The 26,807-nt window shown below is 36.0% G+C and overlaps 2 protein-coding genes across 3 annotated transcripts in view; one reads left to right on the top strand and one right to left on the bottom strand.

Moving 5' to 3' along the window:
* Nucleotides 1-353: 353 nt before the first annotated feature.
* On the bottom strand, nt 354-16,020 carry LOC127850520 (transcription initiation factor TFIID subunit 11-like). The gene is made up of 4 exons (XM_052383626.1): nt 15,626-16,020; nt 7,410-7,497; nt 5,507-5,603; nt 354-3,038 (listed from the first exon to the last, which is right to left on the bottom strand). The coding sequence occupies exons 1-4, from the start codon at nt 15,907-15,909 to the stop codon at nt 2,908-2,910; spliced, it is 600 nt and encodes a 199-aa protein (XP_052239586.1). The 5' UTR covers nt 15,910-16,020; the 3' UTR covers nt 354-2,907.
* Nucleotides 16,021-24,905: 8,885 nt separating this feature from the next.
* LOC127850506 (serine/threonine-protein kinase 38-like) overlaps nt 24,906-26,807 on the top strand; it is an 83,782-nt gene continuing 81,880 nt past the window's right edge. The window contains exon 1 of one of the 2 annotated variants that reach the window (XM_052383596.1): nt 24,906-25,257. The gene's annotated coding sequence lies outside the window, so the exon portion shown is untranslated. The remainder of the gene's footprint in view (nt 25,258-26,807) is intronic. The other variant, XM_052383613.1, reaches the window with a different exon arrangement.

Below are 26,807 nucleotides of genomic sequence, written 5' to 3'. Positions count from 1 at the left end.
TGCTAAATGAATGTTTGTGAAGTGTCGTTCCAGATTACCCTGTGCAGTCTGCACAAGCTCATCAGGAATGACACTTTACGCCTAGACTGGATTTTCATTCAGAAGAGACTGTTAAACGAAACATTCCATGATAGCGGACTGCACAGGCTCATCTGGCATGAAACTTTACAAACAAGCATTAAGTCTGGATTTCGCAGAATGAGGCTAAAAATATCCCAACATTTCATGGATTATCCTAGGCTTCTTCTACATCCATACAGTTAACAAACAAGAGGGCCCAGATTTAAGCAGATCTATCATTGTATACAATTTTTAAGTGTATGATTCGGAAGTACAAGACAACAACCAAGAGAATGTGTCATGGTGGCGAAATTTATTGATTTTCTGTCCTTAAATACATCAGACAACTGATACATGTTATCAAGCATTTGCAAATTTTGAAGTCATTAACTTGAACAAGTTTATTGCCAAAGTCCTGTATTAGGCACATGCAACGATGGTATTGACTTCTCAAAATAAAAATATTATTTTTATTCCATACCCTTCCCTTTTCATGGGATTTGCATCATTAATAATGTATAAACAAAATTATTTTCACTTGCTCTGTAAAATGAGGGTTTTATGCATGTACCGAAAGTGTTGTCCCAGATTAGCCTGTTCAGTTCGCGCATGCTAATCAGGGACGACACATTCCGCTTTTGTGATATTTTTCGTTTACAGACAGTTTCTTCACAGCAAAAATCCAGTTAAGGCCTAAACATACGCACATACATTAAACCAGGGGTGGCGAAATCAAATGTCCGAGTTGCCCGAGTCGTACATTTGCTTGTCTGGGCAACTGATTTTTTTCAATTAAGTTGTCCGTGGACAACAAGTTTTTTAAAAGTCGGGTCCAGGTATACAAAAAAATAAATTGTATTAAAGCCGTAATTAAGTTTTACAAAACCGGATGTTGACATGCGATTACATTTTCAGTGCTATTTGCGGAGCAATCAAGCTAAAATACTGCCACTCTCCTGCACAGTGATCTCCCTTATTCTATAAGAGACCAGGAGCATGCCGCATTTTAAACATTCGGCCCGACTGTTAGACAGTGTACAGACTGGTTTCTTTATTTTTACAATCAGACGGAAATAAAAAGTATCAAAGTAAGATAATCAAAACACTGTCTACCTTAATATTTAAGACGACTTTAATGGTAAAAATGGAACATTTAGTTTTTTTAAATCTTCAACAACGGAGCAGAAACCCGAAGCTTTGAGCAGTCCACCTCCCAAAAAAACTAAGTAAGATTATGATAAAAAATATGATCTTTTAAACGCACCAGAACTTTTCAAGAAACTTGGCTCACAGATTTTCAATGGTTACCAGTTGATGATAATCAAATTGCTACCAGTATTGGTGCAGAGCCTCAGTCTGATGAGGTCGACATATTGCACTAGTTTAATTTGTTAAGATTACGATGTACTTATGTTCAACACATGTTTTAATAACACTAGCTTTGCAAGATTAAAAGTTTTCGAAAGTCTTTATATTGTTTATAATATACTGCTATAATGAATGTACTATTGAAATACAACTATAAACAAAACTAGCAAATCATACTCATTTTGGTATATTCCACATTGTTTTACATTAATCAAATGATGCGTTTATAATTTATATAAACATTTACTGACAAGTGTAGTTCAGCAACGGACAAGTAAAATTTCCGAAATAGTTGTCCGTGGACAAGTATAGTTTTTTGAGATTTCGCCACCCCTGATTAAACCCTTTTTCACAGAGCATGGCCCATATGCAAATGTACAAGTAATCGATTAATGTTATGATAATACTGTATATTCACACTCCAAGTTAAAATCCTGAAATTATACAGTGTATTTTTTTTTTTGGGGGGGGGGATAAATTAGTCAGGCAATTTTACTGATTCTTTTCTGACAGTAAAATTACAGGTTGAACATGGGGGATTCCGTGCATCTGTGCACTTTGCCTTCAAAATGTAATAATATCTTTTGCTAAAGCTGTTTGAGGATTAGAAAACCAGGTGTCAATGTCAACTTTTGGGGAAAATGCATAATTGTCACAAAAACATTCATAAATGGATGAGGTCCAAACTGTGTCTCAGTTATGATTTGTGCTAGCTGACACACGTGATCACTTATCATGTATACATAGAGGAGATAATGCACAGAAACCAACAAATTTTCTTTTTATTTTATGTTTTTTTCACAGTTTATATACATTGTTAAAGAGTTAAACTAAATAATTTTGTTGGGAAAATGACGTCCTTTCATCACAAAAATGACGTCATTTAACATAAACAGTGAAAATTATCGATAATTTTCACTGATAATTTTCATTGTTTGAAACAGTGAAATTATCAGCTTAATTCACTGATATTTCTCTATAAACCACAGGAAAGCATAAAATAAATACTGGTTACCAGCCTACATGCTTCAGTAACCAGGAAAACATGTTCAACAATCAGCTTTATTCATTTAATAAAGATTTGACTATATAATAACTCTCAATAAAGCATGCAGACATGTAAACAGTATTGAGTAAAAACTTTATGTTTGCACATATTTGAAAGACATTCAGTCTTATACAAAGCTATTAATAAATATAGAACACTAAGTCTAACACACTTTTAATGTTACCGGGTACAGTTTTGTTTGCAAGCTTTGCACACACTTTCTTCCCTAATGTTTCCATTACACAATTGAATGCCTTCATAACACCCTTAAACAACATCCTTACACTGTTATGGTAATTAAATTCCAAACAATAACTTATCCATTTTGGCATTCAATGAAAAGACTTCTCCCTGAAGAATATCGTTTCCATGGATACAATAACCATGTCTACCAGCAGACGCAGCCTCATTTTGGCGCACATGAAGCCACTTCACGTGAAAGTCACTTTCTTTTTCTTAGAGTTTGGTACAACATTTTTGTCTCTCAGGACCCTTACTGCCTCCCGGATGTGACGTGGCTGTATGGGGCCGGTCTCTCCCCATTGCTCAAGGACATCAAGGGCTGAGAAATAACAAAACAGTTAGCATACTTCTGGGAGAACTGTGCATGTGCAGTAAAAATTCCCAGTGCAGGGCTAATGAGCTTGTGTCTTATTTGACTATATAGTCACTTTATGGGAAAACTGGGCTAAATGGAAGTGAGTAAAGTGTCGTCGCAGATGAGCCTTTGCTTAATAGGGAGACTACAGTTTTTGCCTCAACGGTATTTTACCTTAGTGACATCCTTTACAGGAAAAAAATCCATTAAAGCAAAAAGTGTTTTCCCTGATAAGCTTCTGCGGTATGCACTGGCAAAATTTGACCTTTGACCTTGAATGATGACCTTGACCTGTCACCACTCAAAATGTGCAGCTCCATGAGATACACATGCATGCCAAATATCAAGTTGCTATCTTCAATATTGCAAAAATTGACCTTGACCTTTGACCTTGAAGGATGACCTTGACCTTTTACCACTCAAAATGTGCAGCTCCATGAGATACACATGCATGCCAAATATCAAGTTGCTATCTTCAATATTGCAAAAGTTATGGCCCATGTTAAAGTTTGACACAAACCAACAAATAAACAAACCAACAGACAGGGAAAAAATAATATGTCGCCCAGTATAGACTGGGGGACATAAAAAACAAAACCACAGACTTCCTACACGACCAATATTCAAGATTTCTGTCCATATGCTTTTAACACTCTCATCATTGAAAGTCTAAATATACGCCAAGACTGTCCAAATTACACAATGATACATGATCAGAAAACAGGTCTAATTTCAGATGTTGCAAAAAAGTTATTTACATTTATTTTTGTCACTTGTCAGGTTATTTCGATGCCGCAGAGCATTACTTTTTCATCTTAATGTGTCATCTTAATGTGCCAAAATTATCCTACTTTGCTCTACGTGGATCACAAGGAATAAGTCTCAGAGCTCTACAAAGGAACTACACTTCAACACCGTTATTTCGAACACCGATAATCCGAAGTCACCGTTATTTCGAAGTATTTTTCGGGTCCCGAGTTTGGTTCTTCTTTGTTTAATGTAAAATTTTATTGTTAATCCGAACTTCGTAAGACCAAAGAAATCGTTAATTCGAAGTGATTCAGTTGGTCCCAACACTATAATTCGCTACTAATTATCAATCTTTAATCCGAAGTCAAAACTGCAAAATACTGAGCGTAATTTCACACCTTTGTCGTGTCAATAGCCGATAATTACACCTTTGTCGTCTGCGCGAACGCCAGTGTTCAGAGAGACATTGCGTATTAGTTAAAAAAATGTTAATTCATTTCCGAAAATGTATTCATATGTATGTATGTCTGATCATTTGCGATATTCGTTATATTTTATATGTTGTGTAATTAGACAAAAATAGACACAAGAACAAGAATCGTTTATTCCTCCGTTTGTTACAAGTGGAAATCTATTGCTATCTGACTAGTTTACGCTAGAATTCCACAACGATTTTTTACAGAATCAAAGAAGTCTTCGGTCAAATGTTTATTTTGAATCATCGTTAATCTGAAGTTTTTTTAACGGTCCCGACGACTTCGAAATAACGGTGTTGAAGTGTATCTTAGAAATGTTAACAAGTATTTATATAGTATATGGTTTTAAATTTAAACAACATGAACAACACAATACATAATTAAAAAGTTGCAATGAGAACAATAATGAAATATAATTCTCATTAATAGAAAAAACATTTCAATGTTATCGATCAAAAATCAAACACACTATGCCCCTATAAAAAGCTGTAGTAAATTAACTCCAACCAGAAAATGGTTTTGTGTTAAACTCCAAATAAATGGCTTTGAAAAGCTGATTTCATGAAAAAATACTATTTTCAAATTTTGAATATTTTTTTAACGTGGGCTTGTACACTCATTTTAGCAGTTTTTTGCCTCTAATTTTGCTTACAATTTATCCGAAGCCAAGAAATCAATACATACAAAAATTAGGTCAGCAAATGCACACTTTACATAACTTCCATGTCAATGTGTGTGTTGATTGGTTGGCAACTGTTTAACTGTCATCAAAATACCTTCCAACTGTGGAAGATTTAGGCACTGCAGCAGTAAATATTCAACTTCACCCTGCCCCTTAACAAACATGGTTGAAAAATGATACCATACAAAGTCATGGACAGACAACTTTTAGCCCCTTACAAAGATAGTTGAATTCAAGTTGGTGATCAAAGAATGTTTACCTACATGAATGATGCTAACCCTTTCCCGCACAGAGGCATTTTGAAAATGACTTGCAAACAGCATAAAACCAGAAATGCCTGTGAGAAACTCCCAGGCGGTTCAGGTGGTATGCTGTTTGCCGGTCATCAGTATTGAAGGGTTGGAAATGAAACCTTTAAAACCTTATTATATAAAGTCTTTAATTCATTTTTTTTTTCTAAGGGACTACAAATAAGTATCTAAGAGGTAAAGGGTTAAATGAAAGATCAATTTTGCCAGACTCACCTTCCTCTACCACTTCTCCCACAAACACCTTTGCAATTCCTGCCATTGCTATGACAACGTTCGGAGATATGGTTGTACCTGTGATGCTCTGCATTAGCTGCAATATACAATATACAAATGCTGCTGTCATTAAATTGAACAGAGGGGCTAAAGCACCCACCTGAAATTTGTCCCACTGTATGCCTCAAAGACTTACTCTGATGATCTAGTTTTGCCCCCCACATAATGAAAAATGTTGCCTCTTGACAGGTACTAGTAATAAGCTAAAAATTGACCATAAAGTTTCATCAAAATTGCATCCTCAAAGTTGCTTCTAGGGTAGTGACAAGGTTTTTCAAAAAATATCATGTGACCCATATTTTTTACACACTGTTACACATGACCCTGATTCAAAAGTGGCCTTGATACAGTCAAGATAAAACTTTCTTACCAAGCTTCATCAAGCAAAAATGTGTTCTCTAGAGTATGAACAACCACAAAAGTTGACACGGCACGATGCCAATCCCTATGGCGCACTAAAGAGGCTGAAACTTTAACTTCTGCTGCAGCCCGAGCAGCATTTTTTTTTTGCTGCAGCAGAAAAATCCTGCTTGACCAGCATTTATTATTAGAAACTGTCAGCCAATCAAATTTGAGCTTATAAACGGACAACATAAGCTACCTCTACGGAATCAAAACAGACCTGACAATAACTTTAGAAATTAAGAATCATTAAGTAAGTAAATTGATAGAAACAGAGAACCTACACTTGCCAGCAGCAATAATTAAGAATAATTAAGTAAGTAAATCGATAAAAACAGAGAACCTGCACTTGCGCACCCATTCTTATCAGACATTGTCGTAATTTTCGCACAAGTTTTAACAGCCGTTAGACATGAATTCTGATTGGCAGATGCCATATTCCAACAAGGGACAAAATTGTCACAAAACCAGGTTTTCAATTGGAAAAAAAAAGTCTGATATTAAAGGGAGACAATTCAAAATGCGCATTGTTACCCCTTTTGTGTAAGTTTCAATCCATTTTTACTCGAGGCGACCTTGATTTCAATTTGAAAAAAAAAGTGTGATAAAGGGAGACCAACTCAAAATGTGCATTGTTACTGATCAAAGTTACATGTATCCCCCTTGTTTCAAAATCAATCTATTTTAGTCGTGGCAACCTTGACCTTAGAGATATTGACATAATTCTTTCCCGCAACACACCGTCCAATGATGGTAAACAAATGTGCTAAATGATTTTAAAATCTCACAATGAATGACATAGTTATGGCCCGGACAAGCTCATTTATGGCCATTTTTGACCTTTAAACTCAAAGTGTGGCCTTGACCTTGGAGATATCGACGTAATTCTTTTGCGCTACACACCGTCTAATGATGGTGAACAAATGTGCCAAATGATTATAATATCTCACAATGAACGACAAAGTTATGGCTCGGACCAGCTTGTTCCGCCCGCCAGACTGTCCGCCAGCCCACCTGCCGACATTCGCCATTCTAATAAACAGTTTTTTCCTTCGGAAAACCTGCTTAAAAATAAATGCTGCACATGAAGGAATTTGCTGGTTGAGCAGCTGCTCGACCAGCATTTTTTCTGCTGCATTAGACGTTAAGTTTCGACCCCTTTGGTGCGCCATAAATCCCCAGTCATAAGATTATCACAATAGCTCACCATAAGCACTTAAAACACATCCTTTGCTTTAGTTATGATAATAACAATATTCAGGCATTTTAACAGCCACTTTAGCTTCCTTTATGATGTTAACAAATATCAATTTAGTCACTTTTGACAAGTTATTGTTATCTTACTTCTTCGGCTCAAGTGCAGACTAAAGTATGGTGATAAAACAAACAAGGTCTGCTACAATTCATTTTGCCTTTCCCTTCCAGAAAATTCACTGCTTACCCTTTTGATAGAGGCTTTAGGAAATGCAGCTCTCCTGAACATTTCATAGCGATTCAACTGATCTTCTGAGAAGTTGGACACAAGCACCCTGGAAAAGACAGGAATATCAGTGAAGTTGATAAGTGCTAACCCAGTGTAGCCTAAATAAATGTCATTAAGAATAAAATCTGAACGCTGAAATACTGGTCTGAAGAAATCATAACAAAAAGTACAAAGTAACTCAATATTGCCTAATTCCAATGCACTGGCCAGTCAACTACTATTGATAATTGACTTAAGTTTTGTACGAGAACCAGCAGACTCTCGCAGTGACTGTAAATGAGTACATCATGAATGATGCAACAGAAATGTTTGTTGAAACTCTGCATTTAAGAAGATAGAGTTGAATATTAGCACAAAAACTCAAATGACTTTAAGGTGACAACTTATATTAACTACTCCCCAGTTCTTCACTTTGTCATTGAAAGTGAATTATTAATTCCGGAGACAGCGCCCAGCAATGAAGAAACATGGAATACCTGGGCAATAACTTTTTGAAAAGATAATGCACCTAAATGTCCTAATAATATGTGCCAACCTATAAGAAGATTAAAGTTTATTCAGTTTATAAATTATTGAGACCTTGCAAATACAAGAACACACAAGCTTAGAAAATGTCCTATTTGTAATCAAAGGGAAATTATTAAATGAATTTTTTTTTAAATGGAATGACCTAAACATTTGAATACATTCATCACAATACATAGTGATGCTGCATATAAAATCAGAACTGGCGTGGCAGAGGCCTACGCGTATCCCCACGCCGCATGTTTGACCCAGGGGGCATCCCTGGGTTGGTAATGGGGCCATGCATAGTTGAGATTGACCGTATTGTCATAAGAGATGTTCAGTATCAATTGGAAGTAAATCGGTGTAGAAATGAAGAAGTTAATGTAAAATAACATAAAACAAGAGATGTGTTTGTCAGAAACACAATGCCCCCTCCTGTGCCACTTTGATTTATTAAAACAAAAATTATCATTTGGCAGGTTCATTACTTACATGTACCTCCCTTTAAATCTTATTACTTCCCTTGGATTTGTTTTTTTTACCTTTGACCTTACACAAGGCCCTCTCCTGCGCCGCATTGATTTATTTAAAAAAAATTATATCATTTGGCAGGTTTATTACTTACCTCCCTTTAAAGCTTATTACTTCCTTTGGATTTGTTTTTTGGACCTCTGACCTTGAAGGATGACCTTGACCTTTCACCACTCAAAATGTGCAGCTCCATGAGATTAAACACATGCATGCCAAGTTGCTATCTTCAATATTGAAAAAGTTATGGTGAATGCACCATACCTGGGACATAAAAATGAGTGAAAATCTCTGACCTGGCCCCACCCCAAACCCCATTACTTTTGACCCAGGGGTCAGATCAAAATTCCAAATAGTGCAGGGTCGGACATATGCTCATAGCTACCATGTGTGTAAGTTTCAAGGTTCTAGTGCTTATAGTGTAGGAGGAGATAGTGGCCAGGAAGGACGGACGGACGGACAGACAAACAGACGGCGGAGATAACCACAATATACCCACGCTTTACAAAAAGCGTGGGGTTAAAAATAAAAATATGCTGATTTGCATTTCTTTCATGATATCCAGGGCTCAGCATTACAAATTTTGATAAAACAATCGATACACCCACGCTTTCAATGCGGATGACATGACGTTATACATGCAGCATGTTTTTGGCATGTTTTTTATCAAGAAAAAGAATCAACACGAAATACATGTGAACTGTTTATTTGAAGCTATAATTTGTTGAAGACACGTTTTGGATTACAAATTTAATTATGCTCCTTCGAGAATTAAGCAAAACGTTTAAAGTTGTGCGTAATGAATTCAACGATAATTCGTTGAAACGCTTGACATGTCAAAATAGAAATGGCACGGCAGAGGCCGACACGTATCCCCACGCCGCATGTTTGACCCAGGGGCGTCCCAGTGTTGGTAATGGGGCCATGCATAGTTGAGATTGACTGTATTGTCAAAAGAGAAGTTCATTATCAATTAGATGTGAATCGGTGTAGAAATGAAGAGATTATAGTAAAAGGCAATTTTGCGTGGGCGTGGCTTATGTGGGCGGGGTGCCCCAGGGTTGGTAATGGGGCCTTACATAGTTGAGATTGACCATATTGTCATAAGAGAGGTGCAATACCAATTTGAGGTAAATCGGTGTAGAAATGAAGAAATAATAGTAAAAGGCAATTTTGGGTGGGCGTGGACTATGTGGGCGGGGCGCCCCAGGGTTGGTAATGGGGCCTTGCATAGTTGAGATTGACCGTATTGTCATAAAAGAAGTTCAGTATCAATTTGAAGTGAATCGGTGTAGAAATAAAGAAATTATAATAAAAGGCAATTTTGGGTGGGGGGCGGCCTATGTGGGCAGGGGCCGCAGGGTTGGTAATGGGGCCATGCATAGTTGAGATTAACCTTATTGTCATAAGAGAGGTTCAGTGTCAATTTGAGGTAAATCGGTGTAAAAATGAAGAAATTATAGTAAAAGGCAATTTTGAGTGGGCATGGCCTACGTGGGCGTGGCCTATTTTTTTGTGGGCGGGGTGCCCTAGGGTTGGTAATGGGGACATGCATAGCTGAGATTGACTGTATTGTCATAAGAGAGGTTCAGTATCAATTTGAAGTGAATCATTATAGAAATGAAGAAATTATAGTAAAAGGCAATTTTGGGTGGGTGTGGCCTACGTGGGTGGGGCGCCCCAGGGTTGGTAATGGGGCCATGCATAGTTGAGATTGACCCTATTGTCATAAGAGAGGTTCAGTATCAATTTGAAGACAATCGGCGTAGAAATGAAGAATTTATAGTAAAATAACAAAAATAAGAGCTGTCAGAGGACAGCGCGCTCAACTATTTGAGTACTTGACAGTATAACGTAAGCCATCATTGGGAAATTGTTCATATTCAATAATTTATTAGATGATCTTTCAAATATAAAAAAGGACAACAAAAATCTTTTTAGGTAGGGGGTAGGGGGGGTGGGGGTGAGAGAGGGGTATAATGTGGGGTGGGGTAATTTATTAGATGTTAAAAAAAAAATGGGGGGGGGGGGCTTGGGGGGGGAGGGATTCTGTTTGGGTGGAATCCATTGTAGTATTCAGGTAAGTGCTGTTTTGTCAAAGTAATAATAAAATATGATCATAAATAAAGAAGTAATGGCAATTTAAGCAAAATGTTCAATTATCTAAGTGTAAAAGGGGCCATAATTATGTCAAAATGCTTGATACAGTGGTCTGCTCTTGTTTATAGGTTGGGGTCTTGTTGGTAAACAAGTAGGCAACATATAAAAGCATTATGTCAAAGGATATAGCAAATATTTGGGGTAGTACGCAAACTTTAACATAGATATATTAATAATATGCATATTATAAGTATAAAAGGGGCAATAATTATGACAAAGTGCTTGATAGAGTTGTTTGCTCTTGTTTATAGGTTGGGGTGATGTTTGTAAACAAGTATGCAAAATATAAAAGCAATATGTCAAGGGACAATGAAAATAAATGGGGTAGTACGAAAACGTTTACCTTTGCTGCATATTCTAAGTGGAAAATGGGCCATAATTATGACAAAATGCTTGATAGAGTTGTCTGCTCTTGTTTATAGGTTGGGGTCATGTTGGTAAACAAGTATGCAAAATATGAAAGCAATATGTCTAGGCCTCTAGGGACAAAGAAAATATTTGGGGTCTTACGAAAACTTTAACAGTTGCACGCTAACACAGACACTAACGCTAGCGCAGACGCTCACGCCGACGCCAGGGTGAGTAGGATAGCTCCTCTATATATATTTCATATATAATAGTCGAGCTAAAAATGAGTAAAAATCTCTGACCGGGCCCCACCCCAACCCCCATAACTTTTGACCCAGGGGTCAGATCAAAATTCCAAATAGTGCAGGGTCACACATATGCTCATAGCTACCATGTGTGTAAGTTTCAAGGTTCTAGTGCTTATAGTGTAGGAGGAGATAGTGGCCAGGGCGGACGGACAGATGGCAGAGATAACCACAATATCCCCACGCTTTTCAAAAAGCCTGGGGATAAAAAGGGTCAGTTAATGCACCCATGATTGTTCAAAAACTGACAAAAAGATAAACATTGCACATGTGGTGTTTAGTGGTTGTATATTATTCATCATTTCATCATTCCTAGCTCTTTATGCACCTTTTGCCTTTTTATGACCCTCTGTACTAATGCTAACCTGCATACAGAATTCACAAAAGAGAACAAGTCTTGAATTCATTTTTCATCCATAAATACAAGGTATTTCATTTATCACATATTCAAACAAGAAATGGCGCAGCAGAGGCCTGCGCGTATCCCCACGCTGCATGTTTGACCCAGGGGGCACCCCAGGATTGGTAATGGGGCCATGCATACTTGAGATTGACCGTATTGTCATAAGAGATGTTCAGTATAAATTGGAAGTGAATCAGTGTAGAAATGAAGAAGTTAATGTAAAATAACATACATGTATGACAAGAGATGTGTTTGTCAGAAACATAATGCCCTCTCATGCGCCGCTTTGATTTATAAAAAAAAATATATCATTTGGCAGATTCATTACTTAACTCCCTTTAAAGCTTATTACTTCCCTTGGATTTGTTTTTTTTACCTTTGAGTTTGTCAGAAACACAATGCCCCCTCCTGCGCCGCTTTGATTTATTTTTATTTTTTTTCATTTTGCTGGTTCATTACTTACCTCCCTTTAAAGCTTGTTTCTTCCCTTGGATTGGTTTTTTGGACCTTTGAACTTGAAGGATGACCTTGACCTTTCACCACTCAAAATGTGCAGCACCATGAGATACACATGCATGCCAAATATGAAGTTGCTATGTTCAATATTTCAAAAGTATTCATAAAATAAGCGATTTGGGCCACATATATTTGACCTCTGACCTTGAAGGATGACCATGACCTTTCATCACTCAAAATGTGCAGCTCCATGAGATGCACATGCATGCCAAATATCAAGTTGCTATCTTCAATATTGCAAAAGTATTTATAAAATAAGCGATTTGGGCCACATATATTTGACCTCTGACCTTGAAGGATGACCTTGACCTTGACCTTTCACCACTCAAAATGTTCAGCTCCATGAGATACACATGCATGCCAAATATCAAGTTGCTATCTTCAATATTGAAAAAGTATTCATCAAATGAGCGATTTTGGCCACATATATTTGACCTCTGACCTTGAAGGATGACCTTGACCTTTCACCACTCAAAATGTGCAGCTTCATGAGATACACATGCATGCCAAATATGAATTTGCTATCTTCAATATAGCAAAAGTTATTGCAAAATGTTAAAGTTGGCGCAAACAGACCAACAGACAGACAGGGCAAAAACAATATGTCCCCCACTACTATAGTGGGGGACATAAAAAATATATATCATTTGGCAGGTTCATTACTTACCTCCCTTTAAATTTTATTACTTCCCTTGGATTTGTTTTTTACCTTTGAGTTTGTCAGAAACACAATGGCCCCTCCTGCGCCGCTTTGATTTATTATATTTTTATATCATTTGGCAGGTTCATTACTTACCTCCCTTTACAGCTTATTACTTAGCTTGGATTTGTTGTTTTTTTACCTTTGAACTTGAAGGATGACCTTGACCTTTCACCACTCAAAATGTGCAGCTCCATGAGATACACATGCATTCCAAATATCAAGTTGCTATCTTCAATATTGCAAAAGTTATGGCCAATATATGCACCATACTGGGGGCATAAAAATGAGTGACTATCTCTGACCTGGCCCTCCCCAACCCCCCTAACTTTTGACCCAGGGGTCAGATCAAAATTACAAATAGTGCAGGGTCGCACATATGCTCATAGCTACCACGTGTGTAAGTTTCAAGGTTCTAGTGCTTATAGTGTATGAGGAGATAGTGGCCAGTACGGACAGACAGACAGCGGAGATAACCACAATATCCCCACGCTTTTTGAAAAGCGTGGCGATAATGATTGTTTTGTAGTACATATTTGCCTTTTGCAAATTCTGTCAGTTACATGTGTACATGGTGAGTGGATTCACAGAGACCCATGTAAGGCATTAGCTAGGTCTTGGTGTACTTCATAACAGTGCACTCAGGACCTGAGTATGTATAAAAACCGTGAAAATGATCGCAAAGTAAACAGTATTATTAAAGTAGTGTTCCAAAAGGCCGAACTTGGAAGTCACTGGTGAACTTCAGAAAAGTCACGAATGGACAAAAGAGAGATATGTGCATTGTGCTAAAAAAAAAAATTATTTTCTGTAGTTGAGATGCGCTAAATTTTGACTTATTTTGAAGTAAGTTGATGGATTTATTCCAATCGGTGTTAGATATCAGATATTTTATCATTGATGATTTCGTCTCTAACATTTTCCTGTTTTAATAAGCAGTGTTTGGAATAGAATCTACCAAAATGCAAACGTCAGGGTAATGTATACAATGACGGACAATTTTAGTAGTGAATAATTAAGTACTTCAATTCCTGTCGGGTGTTAACCATCTTAACATCAACTTTTAGCAAATATTTTGGTAAGAATCTATTACTTGGGAATCGAAATGTGTTGAGATGAAATTTCTTTTTTGTGGTCACAATTTGCAATGTTAATCGCCAACATAAGAGACGCGGACGCCGCCATGTTTATAAAGCGTAAACGAATGGATCTGTAGTTATCGGATACAATGTCCTATAGGCAAAACTCATAACGTACTGTACAGGCGAAAAACATCGCCATCAGATTTTTATCCGCAACCAAAAGAATCGTTAGGGTCGGGGGCAAAAAATCAAGACTATTTTTATTTGGGCCTTATTCAAAGTGTACCGTAGGTTTCCTCGTATAGCGCGCAGTGTTTTACCACCAAAATTCGAATTAAAAAGCTGGTGCGCGCTAAACACTGATACAACACTATCCTGGCTGCTAAATTGGTAAAAATATGTTTGTAATCGTAAATTATCAAAATGGCCACCATTTTTTTTCCAGAAAACTACCACCCTATAATCGTACAGACTGAGGGGCCATTGTCGAAACAACAAGAAGTCGCTACTGGTAGATATGAACGCGGTAGAAGAAGTTTTGGTCAAAAATAAATTTGTTTAAATAAACTTGCGGACATTTCTTTGTTTGTGTTTTTACACTTCTTTATGGATGAATTCCGATGGGGACTGTTGTCGTCATTCCGGAGAGCAGGCAAGGGGAGGTGCGAACGAGGTCTTTTTTGCGGGTAACGGTAGGTGTGAAAGGGGGTCATTTTGCACTTCGTATTTAATTGGCAGATGTTATTGAGTAATATGTTCTAGATTTGTTTAGACGCTAATTGACATTTAATTGAGACACTAATTGACACTTGACATCGTGAAAATATGCAATCGCATTTTGTGTGCATAAATATTTAACTTTTAACAGTTGTGTTTCAAACATTCACTAAAATTGTCCAAAATATAGTGCTACGCCCGCATACCTCAACAACTGTATCCCTGTCTCACATGCGACATTCAAATTTAATGCCCATGCTTTCCCTGAGGAAAAATCACACGATGTACACCGATTCTTATTTTCTCACGTTTTTCACGAAATGCACATGGACTGTTAATCTTTTGCTAAAAATTACAAAATTGTCAGAAAAGTATAGTGCTATGCAACCCATGCTCCTAATCATAATGACGCTTCCTATTTTGAATGCTTAATTAAGCTTTCCAATGCCCCTGATTATTGGATTGTGCAATAGTAAAATGGCGGCCATTTTCGGTCTGATTTGGTGATTTATTGTCTTTAAATATTTTTTTCTCCATTTTTGCATTTAAAAAACAGCCTGCGCGCTATACACAGGAGCACGCTATACGAGGAAACCTACGTTATGCTCTCATTGGCCAAAATAGATTTTCAAACACAACGACACTTCACTGTAAGGCGGAATATAGTTTGGTTAAAGCAAAACATGTAATTGACACTCATAAAGATGCTCTCAAAATTTGTGGGCGAAGTCCATATTGCTTTGATTTTAAAAAGTACTCCTGGATATCAAGTGCCCGAATTTTTTTCTCACACATGCTGAAAATGTGCGAGATTTTCAGAAAAATTGGGCAAATAGCGCAGTTTAGAATGGCAACTGGACCATGCAATCTAACTGGTATGCTGCATCCCCAAAGCCAAATGTGCTTACTGCATCTTTAATCTTTCCTCCTCTTGTTTAGCGTGTTTTGCCTTAATTTCTTCATCAGTCTCTGCTTTTCTTTTCCGATCTTGTGACGGTGACTGTTTCACTCTTGCCGGCGACTTGTTTTTGCTCTTGTCAGGCGACTCAGATTCATTATTATCATGATCAGATTCCGAATTATGGGACCTTCGAGGAGATTTCAAACTTGAACCAGAGAGTGCGTTTTTCTTGTCGTGAGAACTTCCAGAAGTAGATGGTTTGCTTTCTGGAGACAGAATTGATGAATCCATAATAATCTTGTATGGAAAAAAAACGTTTTTAAAAACAAATTGTTAGTGTTCTTTTTACTTTTAATAAATTGATCACGTTTACATCGATAGAACGCACGATTTTCGATTCCAAGCACCTTCATGATGTGATGTATCCAAATCGGTCGCATGACAAAACGGTTCACAATAGTTTTCGGTGCAAAAACTTTTTCACTGGCATACCTTTAAAAAAAATTTAAATAAAGTGCTAAATAGTGGACAAATCCCTGAATCGTCGACTTCAAATAGCCATATTTCAATAAATCATGAATGATAATAACCAGGATTTTTCTAACATTCATTATAATACCTCCTTTGCATATACCAAATGATATTTTAATTCAAAAATACCTTTCAACAATTATAGAACTGGATTTACTTAACCTACCGACATTCAGCAAAATGTTTTGGCAACTTTTCCAAGCACATCCGATTTTCACAGCATATCGGGTTTCCGGTGGTGACTTGGGAAAAAATGAAAACTTATAATAATTTGCAGTGGTATGGATCTGTCTGTAGGAGAGGTGGTGCATGTAACGAGTGAATCTGGTGTGTCGCTCGATATATGATGGTAGGGGCACAGCCACTAAACCTTGAACAATTTTGAAAAAATATGATTACTTTAGTGTCATTTCGTCTGTCTTGTAGGGTCTGCCAACCAGGTTCCTGATGCATGGAGTTGACACTGTCGTATGGAGAATAGTTATGCTTGACCCAGCGGACTGCTCGACGCAGTACATTTTCAATTTTTTGTATATTTTGGATTGTGTGAGGACTCCATACGGTAGAAGCATATTCAACCTGTGGTCTAACTATGGTCTTGTATGAGAGCTGGCGAGTGTTACAATTTCTTGTCTGTATGTTCCTTCGGAGAAAACCAAGGGATTTATTAGAGTTATTTGTAATTATATCTATATTGGTGTTCCATGAAAGGTCTTTTGAAATGTCCACACTTAAGCATTTTGGATTGTCAACAGTTTATAATATTTGTCCATGAAGTCTGTAATAAAAAGAGAATTTTGACGGCTCTGTTAGTGATTTTTTTCATTAGTCATGTTGTTAAGAGTTAATAATGAGACAAAAAGAAAATGGCTAATAGGTAAATACGTAAAAGATGTTACTCATTACCATCAAGCGACTTGTGATGGCGGTAATTCGCATGCCTCGAGAAGTTGTAACTTTGGCTCGATTGGACACCGGCTCGGGTACTACTTAAATGTACCGCGGGTATTCTTAAGCATACCTCTAGATCTGGATAGACATAATGCATAGCCTTTCAGCGTTGGCGCAACGGAAGAGAGGGTAGTTAATCCCACTGTATGGCAGTTGACAAATGACATGAAGCTGTCAACGGTATTGATATGCACAACAATGTCTTCTAGTTTATTCCAATCTATTATTGTCTTAGGGAAAAATGGGTTTGTGTATTGTGTAGTTTTGCGCTGGTTTTGTTCGAAACACTTTGAATGATTAATTGAATGACCTTTAACTATATTATCGACTTTGAAGTTTTGAAAAGTTTTTGGAGTAACTCTGCGTTTGGATTTGCGGACGGAGTTTACAGATTCATGGCATGGCAGGGCTGTTACCAGCCCATCAACCACCTTATAGAAGAAAGGTGACCGGTTTGCTTTCCTTCTTCATTGGAGTGGGGGATTTTCATGTCTTCTAACATACTTGTGACGCAGCCTGGTGTTCTGGTAGAGTAGTCACCGGTACTCAAATGTACCCCGGGTTCAGAAAATATACTAACCCGGGAATTCTAACGCGTAATTGGTCGTTGTCAGCTTTTTTCATATTATTCATGTTCAAATCATGTCAATGTTTTGAAAATTTGCGTCTATATTATCGAAATTCAAAAAAGCATATAGAGGAAAGTTTTGGTCAAAAAGAATTTTGTTTCGTATTCCGCAGTGCTTTTTACATCGGAATTTTTGGGCGGGAATAAAACTCGGGTACAGCCTAAATTGGCCGATTACCTTTTATTATATTTACCGTACCCGAGGTACATTTAAGTAGTACCCGAGCAGCCGACAATGACCAAGCGTGCGTAACTCTGTTCATGTGTTAAATAACAACTAGGTATATGTAATTAAATTGTATTTAAATCGAAGTTATATTATATTTGATTGCTTTTGAATTAGAAGTATACTGATTTAGGGTTAGTATTCATTGATACTTGTGTTTTGTGATTAAATCTGGTTTAAGTGTTATGTTTATTAAGCCTTTCTACTGTATTAAATCCTCAATGCGCTAAGCCTAAATGTAATTTACCTACACATCACATTTAAGCACAAAACTATCGTTTTTTATTGGATTAAGTTTATACATTTATTAGCAACAGTGACATTGACTTTAATCCGTCTGACACGTATGAAATCCCATTTAAGGTCTGCATGTTAGGTTCAAATGCACCCAATTGTAGTATATTTGCCCCATTCACACTAAAGTTCTGGAGCCTAAACTGATTTCCTCGTTTTAGAAACAGTGACCATGACCTTGACCAACTTCACAACAATACAATCCCTGACAGTGCAATACCTCCATCCAAACTCAAGTTATAAAGAAGAAGCAGTTCTTCATTGTTTTTAGTTACAGTGGCTTTGAAGTTGACATGACTAGCATTAAATACATCAAACTAGGTCTCCATGCAAGCTTGCTATATCCAAACATTCATCCAGTTTGGTCATTACAAACTAAAGTTATTAATCGGAAACCACCTGTTTGCTTTTTTATAGTAGCAGTGTACTAGATATTGATCCGACACGCCCTGCATCCTATTCAAAGCTAGGTCAGCATATTTACTGCATACACACAACATTTCAGTGCAATATCTCTATCAAAACCCAAGTTATTTAGCGGACGCCGATTTTTGCTCTTTATTTATAGTGATTTTGACACGTAACGCCCAAAATGCAATTTATATTATTCAAGCTTTGGGTAGGAAACCGTTTTTCTCCATGTTTAGTGATTAAACTTGAGTTAATGACCGGAAACCAGCGAATTGAAGTCGCTCGCGCGCCATACCCGAATTCTAAGAATCCACGGAGCGTATATTGACAGGAGTTGTAATGAGTATTTGACCCTTACTGTAGTCAATTCAAATTTATGAAAAAAAAACAATCATCCGATTTTATTGGTTTATACGTTATCATGTTGCTTATTTATTCCTCTTTCAAAAAAATATAACTTTTAGTATATTTCCTTTGTTATTAATGGATGTATAGCGAGTTAAACACGAGAAATACACATTTTATGTTTTACCCACGCGCTTTTAACCTTGTCGATACTTTGTTACGTAACCAGTAGCTATCGATTAGAGTACATCGAAACGCCGAGGTTATACATTTTGATGTACCCACTAACGTCTTTTTTCTATTTTTACTTTTATTTCTCGGCCGATTTTGACAAATTATATATCATTAGAAAGCCTAACGAATTTCCTGGACGAGTTTAATAAAATATGGTATGATATGACAACGAGTGTAAGATCTTTTTTATCACATGCTTTTAAATGAGGAAATTAAATAAATATTTACGCAAACATAATGGCAAATCACGAATGTTGTTTACATTTCGTGATGTCATTAAACGTTGCAACGTCATTTCAGCAAAATAACAAAATGCGATTGGACAATAAACGAAAACTAAGCCAATGAAAACGCTTAAAAATGTTGTATTACACATGGGTAACATTAAAAAATATGTAATGGTTGTATTACATGGGAAACAGGGTATAGCATGTGATAAATAAATATATATGAAGTTTTACTTCTAATTTGGGCAGCCTGGCGAGTTATAACTTTAACTTTTGCAAATATCATACCGTTTTAGAATCTAATTTTACGGTAAACATGGTCGTACTTTATACAGATTTGTAACGTTTATATTAGGAGTTCAGTTTTTAAAACTACATCTTGCTTAGGAGAATAGAATTCTGTATACGACAGAAAAAAATGGGTTTAAAAATGAAAGTAAATAAGGAATGACTTTGTACGAAAGTAGCTCGCGGTCATAACGCTCCGAACTGATGCTACGGTCTTGGCGATTATGCTTTTGTTTAGATACCGACCATTAAATTTCCGTTGCCAGGATTATTATATTTTTTCTCAAATATATTGTTCACGAAACATATCAATAAATCTTACTTTTAATGAAGCTTAATCAATTAACGATTTCGGCTCTTGTTTATAAAACTGACAGGGTGATAATTTTATATGAGACCTCGTATATAGCGGACCCTCTTGATATTTTCGGCTTTGCACACTTCAAATAAAATGAGTGTGAAAAATATTCGTTTGTTGTTTATTATCAAATAATTTATTATGTATAATGATATGAAAGGTGATGTACCTTAAATTATAAATTAATTAAACTTATTTAGAGATTCTTGAAAATCACGGTCGGTGTTACGCAGATCATTTCGTATTTTGACATTAGTGCATCATTTCCAACTATTCAAAATCGGATTTTTTTCACTGGGATGATGACGACTTAGATTTAGACGAATTGTTAGGTGATTACACATGTAGCAGTGATGATTCTGAGAATGTTAAACCGTGTTAGAAAGTAAAAGTGACAAAAGCAATCGAATCAGTGGGTGTCTACCAGTGTACTGAGTGCCCAAAAACTTACAAGACAATGTCTCGTTTTCGGGGTCATATGATTTCCGAGCACGGATACGAAAGAGTGAATGGTAAATATTTCATTTGTTTCATCATGCTTATTTCATCGATTGCATCTGAATCGGAGGGCATTATTGCTAGTGATAAAGAGAAACAGATATTGTTCAGTTTGACAAAGGTAGATTGTTTTTACTCCATTACATGTTTGTCATAATCATTCTTGATTTTAGTTGTCTTTCACTTGGAATTAATACAAAAATAGAAAGGTCATTGTTTGAAGCTTTGACACCTTGATTAAGCCTCATCAGGGGTGTGAGTGCTTGATTGTTATACCCATTAATGGCACGCTCCCAACCAGCTCTTGTTTATAACACAGACCGGGTGTTAATTTTATTACGAGACAGCGTATATAGCGAACCCTCTTGATATTTTTCGGCTTTGCATACTTCAAATAAAATGGGTGTCAAAACATTCATCGTTTGTTGTTTATTTTCAAAGAGGTTATAATGTATAATTAAATGAAAGGTTATTTACCTCAAATCATCAATTAATTAAAATCATTTAAAGATTCTTGAAAATCCCGGCCGAAAAATATTAAGAGGGTCCGCTAAATACGCTGTCTCGTAATAAAATTAACACCCTGTCTGTGTTATAAACAATAGCTGAAATCGTTAATTTATTAAGTTTCATTGATAATTAGCTTTATTGATATGTTTCGTGAACAAAATATTTCAATATATTCCATAAAAATATAATAATCATGACAAAGGAAATTAAATGGCCGGTATCTAAACAAAAGCATAATCGCCAAAACCGTAGAATCATTTCTCTGCGTTAGGACCGCGCGATACTTTCGTACAAAGTCATTCCTTACTTAATTCAAAGACCTATAGATGTTTTCTATAGGTCTTTGCTTAATTTCATTTTTAAAACCATTTTTTTTCTATCGTATACAGAATTCTATCCTCCTTAGCAAGATGTAATTTTTAAAACTGAACTCTAAATATAAACGCTACAAATCGGTATAAAGTACGAACATGTCAACCATAAATCTAGACTCTAAAACGGTGTGATATTTGCAAAAGTTAAAGTTATAACTAGCCGGGCTGCCCAAATCAGAAGAAAAACATGATATATATTTATATATTTGAAAACTACGTAAGGCTTTCTAATGAGATACAATTTGTCAAAATCGGCCGAGAAATGAAAGTATAATTAAAAAAAAAAGACGTGAGTGGGTACATCAAAATGTATAACCTCGGCACTTCGATGAACGCTAATTGATAGCTACTGGTTACGTTACAAAGTATCGACAAGCTATTTGCCGATAAGGTCCCGTTTCATATCCCTCTCATCTAGAGTCCGTAAAGAATCTAAAATCTGGTTAATAATGTAATGTAAATAATGTAAAAACAGTGCTAGTTATGTATACTTTATAATCGCTCTTGTGGTGGTAGCAAAGTTATGGTTAATACACGACTGCATGGTGTGACTCAAGATCTTGGTAGATATAAATTATTCATCCTGTGTCAAACAGGCATTCGAGCATCAAATCCACTCTGCGCGATGATGGGCAATAAATATTACAGATATAATTATTACTTTTCGTTGTTTTCTATTATGTTTTCTTTTTTGACGTCAATCAATAGTTAAGTGATATGGTTTGTAAAAGACTGCATTGATTTTAATTAAATTAGACATCAGTCCCGGACTCATCTGAAAGTGGCTTTTACGTAAACAGCTTATTATTGCATACGTATACCGTACATGAAATTCAAATATAAAAAGCAGATTTTGAATATTTGTGTTGCCCCTTTACTGACCAGTTTCGCTGATGTAAGACAAACGCATTAAGGCATTATTCAATGGGGTACGGGTGGGGGATATGCACCCTGCTGAACATTAAACTTAAAATTGCATAATAATACACATACACATCTCCCCTCCCGCAATTCAGTTGATGCCCTTTATCGTTATCGCTTATCCCTTAAAGTACAGATTACGGCGGATAATATGGCGGCGCATTACTAACAAATGAAAATCCTTATCGCGTAATGTCGATATCACTGTACATATAAACAAAAACTGAAGCCTTTATGCTTATGTGATATGTCGGCATTTCGATGTGATCATAGAAGCTTACCAGAATATGCATTACCTATTTGTGTAAACCTTTCCGAGGGGTACACGGAGATGATCACAAAGTATACTGTACCACAAGTTTCAACTTGGCTCAGTCTATGAATTTATAAAATTAAGGGTGTGCAACTTGATATAAAAAGTCACCGGTTACTCCCTTAAATCTATGGAACTTACCATTATGCTTCATTAGATATTCGTCTTAATCATGAACATACCACGGCTAGCGCCGAGCATAGAATGATCTAGATCTTTTTACTGAAGATGTTTGGCCAAATATAATAGCGAATATTAGTGAAAGTAAAACCAGATCTACAGTATATGGTTTACGAAATATGCCTAGGCGAACGTTATTGAATATGTATGTTACAATGATATATGACGATGCTATTTTTCAGGTGCAGTGTTACACTTATGGAGCTATTGCTTCATTAAAGTGTATAGCGTAAAATTCCAAAACAATTTTGTTAAATTATTTCAAGGACACGCGATTAAGTTAGGAAATAATAGTATTGTTTCATAATCACTTATTTCATTGACTCATATCGCTTTGCTAAGTTAAAGTTGATTTGGTTTTATAAAACTAGTAGTTGTTGTTTAATTCGCAGATACTCTGCAATGAAAGCGTGTTGTTGTCGTGTATTGAAGTTTTTGCACGTGTAAATGAAATACAAAAATGTGAACGCAAGCTTATTCTGTAAAAACTGACTTAACAGTTTTCGAAAAATCAAGGCGTAGTGGTAAGTTTTTAATTTTTGACACCTCATAGTACTCCTCTACCATGTTTAAATCATTCCCATGGGATGTCGAATTTTGTCTCCCCCTGTTGGTACCTTGTTCTCATTAAAGGTTGTTTCCAATAAGGAGTTATAAGAAGGACATTGTTGAAGTGGGACAAACGTAAGCTATATCTTGCCGTCAACGTTTACACACAATCACGTGTTTGCAAGCGAACAAAGTTCAGTTACAAATTAAGACTTAACTTTAATTTAAAACGCGTTATTTTCAATATATTGATATATCGATTAATCCAGAAAACTTTGTGTTATTTAATATAAAGAATGTGTAACCATAACCAAACAATGGCTATTCAAAGCTATTTCAATCATGAATTTCCATCGTGCTAGTATACCAGCCATTTCAAACACTATTTATAATTATATATTATACTATAAATGTAACATTCTGGTATCAGCTAGTAATGAAGTCAATACTATTTTGGAAAAACAGCAACAATAACAATTATTTTGTCTTCCATTTTTAACATTGTCTGATTCATGTATCGGCTTTTGAGTTATAAAAGTATACACCTATCATGTAATGTTAACAGAAAACTAGTTGCAATAGACCAATGTCTTTATTGTTAACTGATTCCTATTAATTATTTAAATTTAGAATAGCTAGATTGTTCTGTTTTCCCGATACAGGAATTTCAAAATATATATTTCTCATCTTTTCATTGTTGTCTGTGCATGGAAAATGTCACTCTCTTACACTGCGGTTCATTACATGTATGTGTAGGCACGAACGACAATTCTGCTAGCAGAATGGGAAATGTAGGACTATAGACAAATTGAAGGTAGTCGAAACGGACCTTGTTATGATTTGACCGAAATCAGTTCGGTCTTCTTTACGCAAACCGTAAAGGTGGTTGTAGAATTTTAGCGAACGAAGGTAATTTTCTATTGGTTGCATTCAACTATAAGGCGGTCAAAAAGCACGACTTCTATCGGCCTTTATTTGTTGTGAACAAAATGTTTAAAGTGTATTAATTTATCAAAATACATTCTCAGACCACCGTTGTTTACTAAGGTTAACAACCCAATCAGTCAAGTATTGACTTTTATTAAGCAACAGTTTTACTTGCTGATTTTAACATGAATAACGAAGTTTTAATTATCGCAGAACTGCTGGTATGAAAACATGTTTTGAAGCGGATGATTAAAAAAATCTTGATGCAACAAAAAAATTCTACCCCCAAAGTATGGGAAGCAAAAACGAATAAATATCAAGGGTGCTGAGGAAATTTGGAGAATGTCGTCGTGTAATCTGACACTGCCCTTAAAACTGAATCGTATCTGCTTTTGACGGCCTTGACTACAATTTTTAAACGCTAAGCAAAATATTCGCTTTCAGTGCTGTGTAGCCGCAACGTATTTATTATTTTCGTCTAAATAACTGACATTTAAATTGAGTAGGGATATTTTAAATTTAGAACATTTTTTTTATTTAAAACGAATCATTTTAAGAAGACCTAACACACATATTTTCCAAATATATATTTTTATCACCAAGAATGCTGATAACCGTTGATTATTCATAGAAAAGATCAAGTTTAGAACTATTTTATGGCCTCATCGTTGGCGGAAGAATATTATTGTTGTGTTCCGCGGTCGATCAGATGTTCGCAAACTCAAGTTCTGTGATTTTTGAAAGAGTATAATTAAAGTGTATTAATTGGACCTTCAAATCGGATTAAATCACAAGCGAGCCTTTTGTCACATTAATTGCTTATCACCCATCCGTGGCAATTTGGAAATTAAGAAACAAGTTCCTGAAAGGCCGGGTAAGTGAGTTTTGTTGTTGCTGTAAGAGTGAGTGTGACATTGTGACTTATTGTTCAATATATGTATCCCAAAAAACGCAAATTTTTGGAAAAACCCACTAATCTGCTGGTACAAATAAACATGACCCATTTATAATCCTTTCAAAATTACACACCGTATCAACCGTTATTATTAAAAGGAAGTTATCATTGGTTGATATAATGGACCAGCGTTGTTTGTACCGGGGTAATTAGTGGGTTTTTCTAAACTCGTGCTTTTCCGGTTGATGTCAACTCTTGTTAGAACAAAGGGAGTTGAAGCGGAGCTGGAGGTTTTGGTAAATGACAAGTTTGGTAAATTGGATTTATTTAGCGAATGCTGTGGAGGTTTCGGTAAATTGGTTTTTATAGAGGTGGTATACCTACAATGACTGAATGAGGTGTTAATGACACCTATTATTGGCTTACAATAACATCAGGGGCATATATTTGCAAACTGTTGATTAATTTTTAGTTGAGTAATTAATGCTATGCCTACGGTAAAGAATTAAGGGGCATTTAATTTAATCTGAACTTTTTAAAACGAATTCTTTTAGGAAATTGTAGCTACCAAACCAAAAAAATGTAGATTGAATTTAAAATGTAACTCTATTGAAAGTAAATTTACGATATAAACAACTCAATACTATTTTTTCAAATAATTGGTGCTTTTATTTAAATAACAGAATAGTAATAATTAATGATGATTCAGCCCTTCCCAAAATTATAATTTATTGCCGGCCATGAGGTCCTATAATCATGAAGCCATTTCCGGCCCAGACTGATTATTTCAATCCCAAAAAGTAAAAAATGACGACGAAAGACAAAGATGACATTTTTAACAATATTTTAATATTATCAGATTAATAAATAAATCATGCATTTAATCATTCAGAATTGCAAAGATTTCTTTAGCATTTGTCTCTTCATCCTGGATATCTGAATCCTCTATTGAAGACACATCCTCTGACTAATCTTCTTGTGTTGGATACCCATCAGGCATAGCCTTGGGTGGGCGCTAATAGTTAAGTCGACGAAGACCATCTCCCTGTATCATGAGCATACAATACTTAATCTTTTTTCTAAGCTGTTGTAGGCTAGCATACCTTATAATATTATACTAGTCTTAAAGTCAATCCTAGTTGCAATAATCCAACTCCCAGCTATTAACCTCCGGGTCCTATGAGCTGTACGTATGTACTCATAACAGCTCAGAGCATTCGAGAAGAACTAAAGTCAATTCCAATGCTTTTGAGTGAATTATTTGGATGATATTTTTTAATTATGGTAGAAAACTTAATTGGTCCTGTATGTAGGTGTGAGTTTGTTAAGTAAAAACGTCATTAAATATTTAATTTTACATAAAACCATCGAATCTTAACAGCCATTTGTCTACAGCTGCTGAAGGGTCATAAGCTGTAACATCTGCAGTGCTGAGTTTGATCATAATGAGAGTTTGGTTTGGCTCCTTCACCAAATTTTAATTGAAACGTTTTAAGATATTAAAAAATAAAATGAAAACAAAATCACCA

The sequence above is a fragment of the Dreissena polymorpha genome, chromosome 1 (genome assembly GCF_020536995.1).
Source record: "Dreissena polymorpha isolate Duluth1 chromosome 1, UMN_Dpol_1.0, whole genome shotgun sequence".
NCBI classification, from domain to species: Eukaryota; Metazoa; Mollusca; class Bivalvia; order Myida; family Dreissenidae; genus Dreissena; species Dreissena polymorpha.
This window is presented reverse-complemented; position numbering and strand designations above follow the sequence as displayed.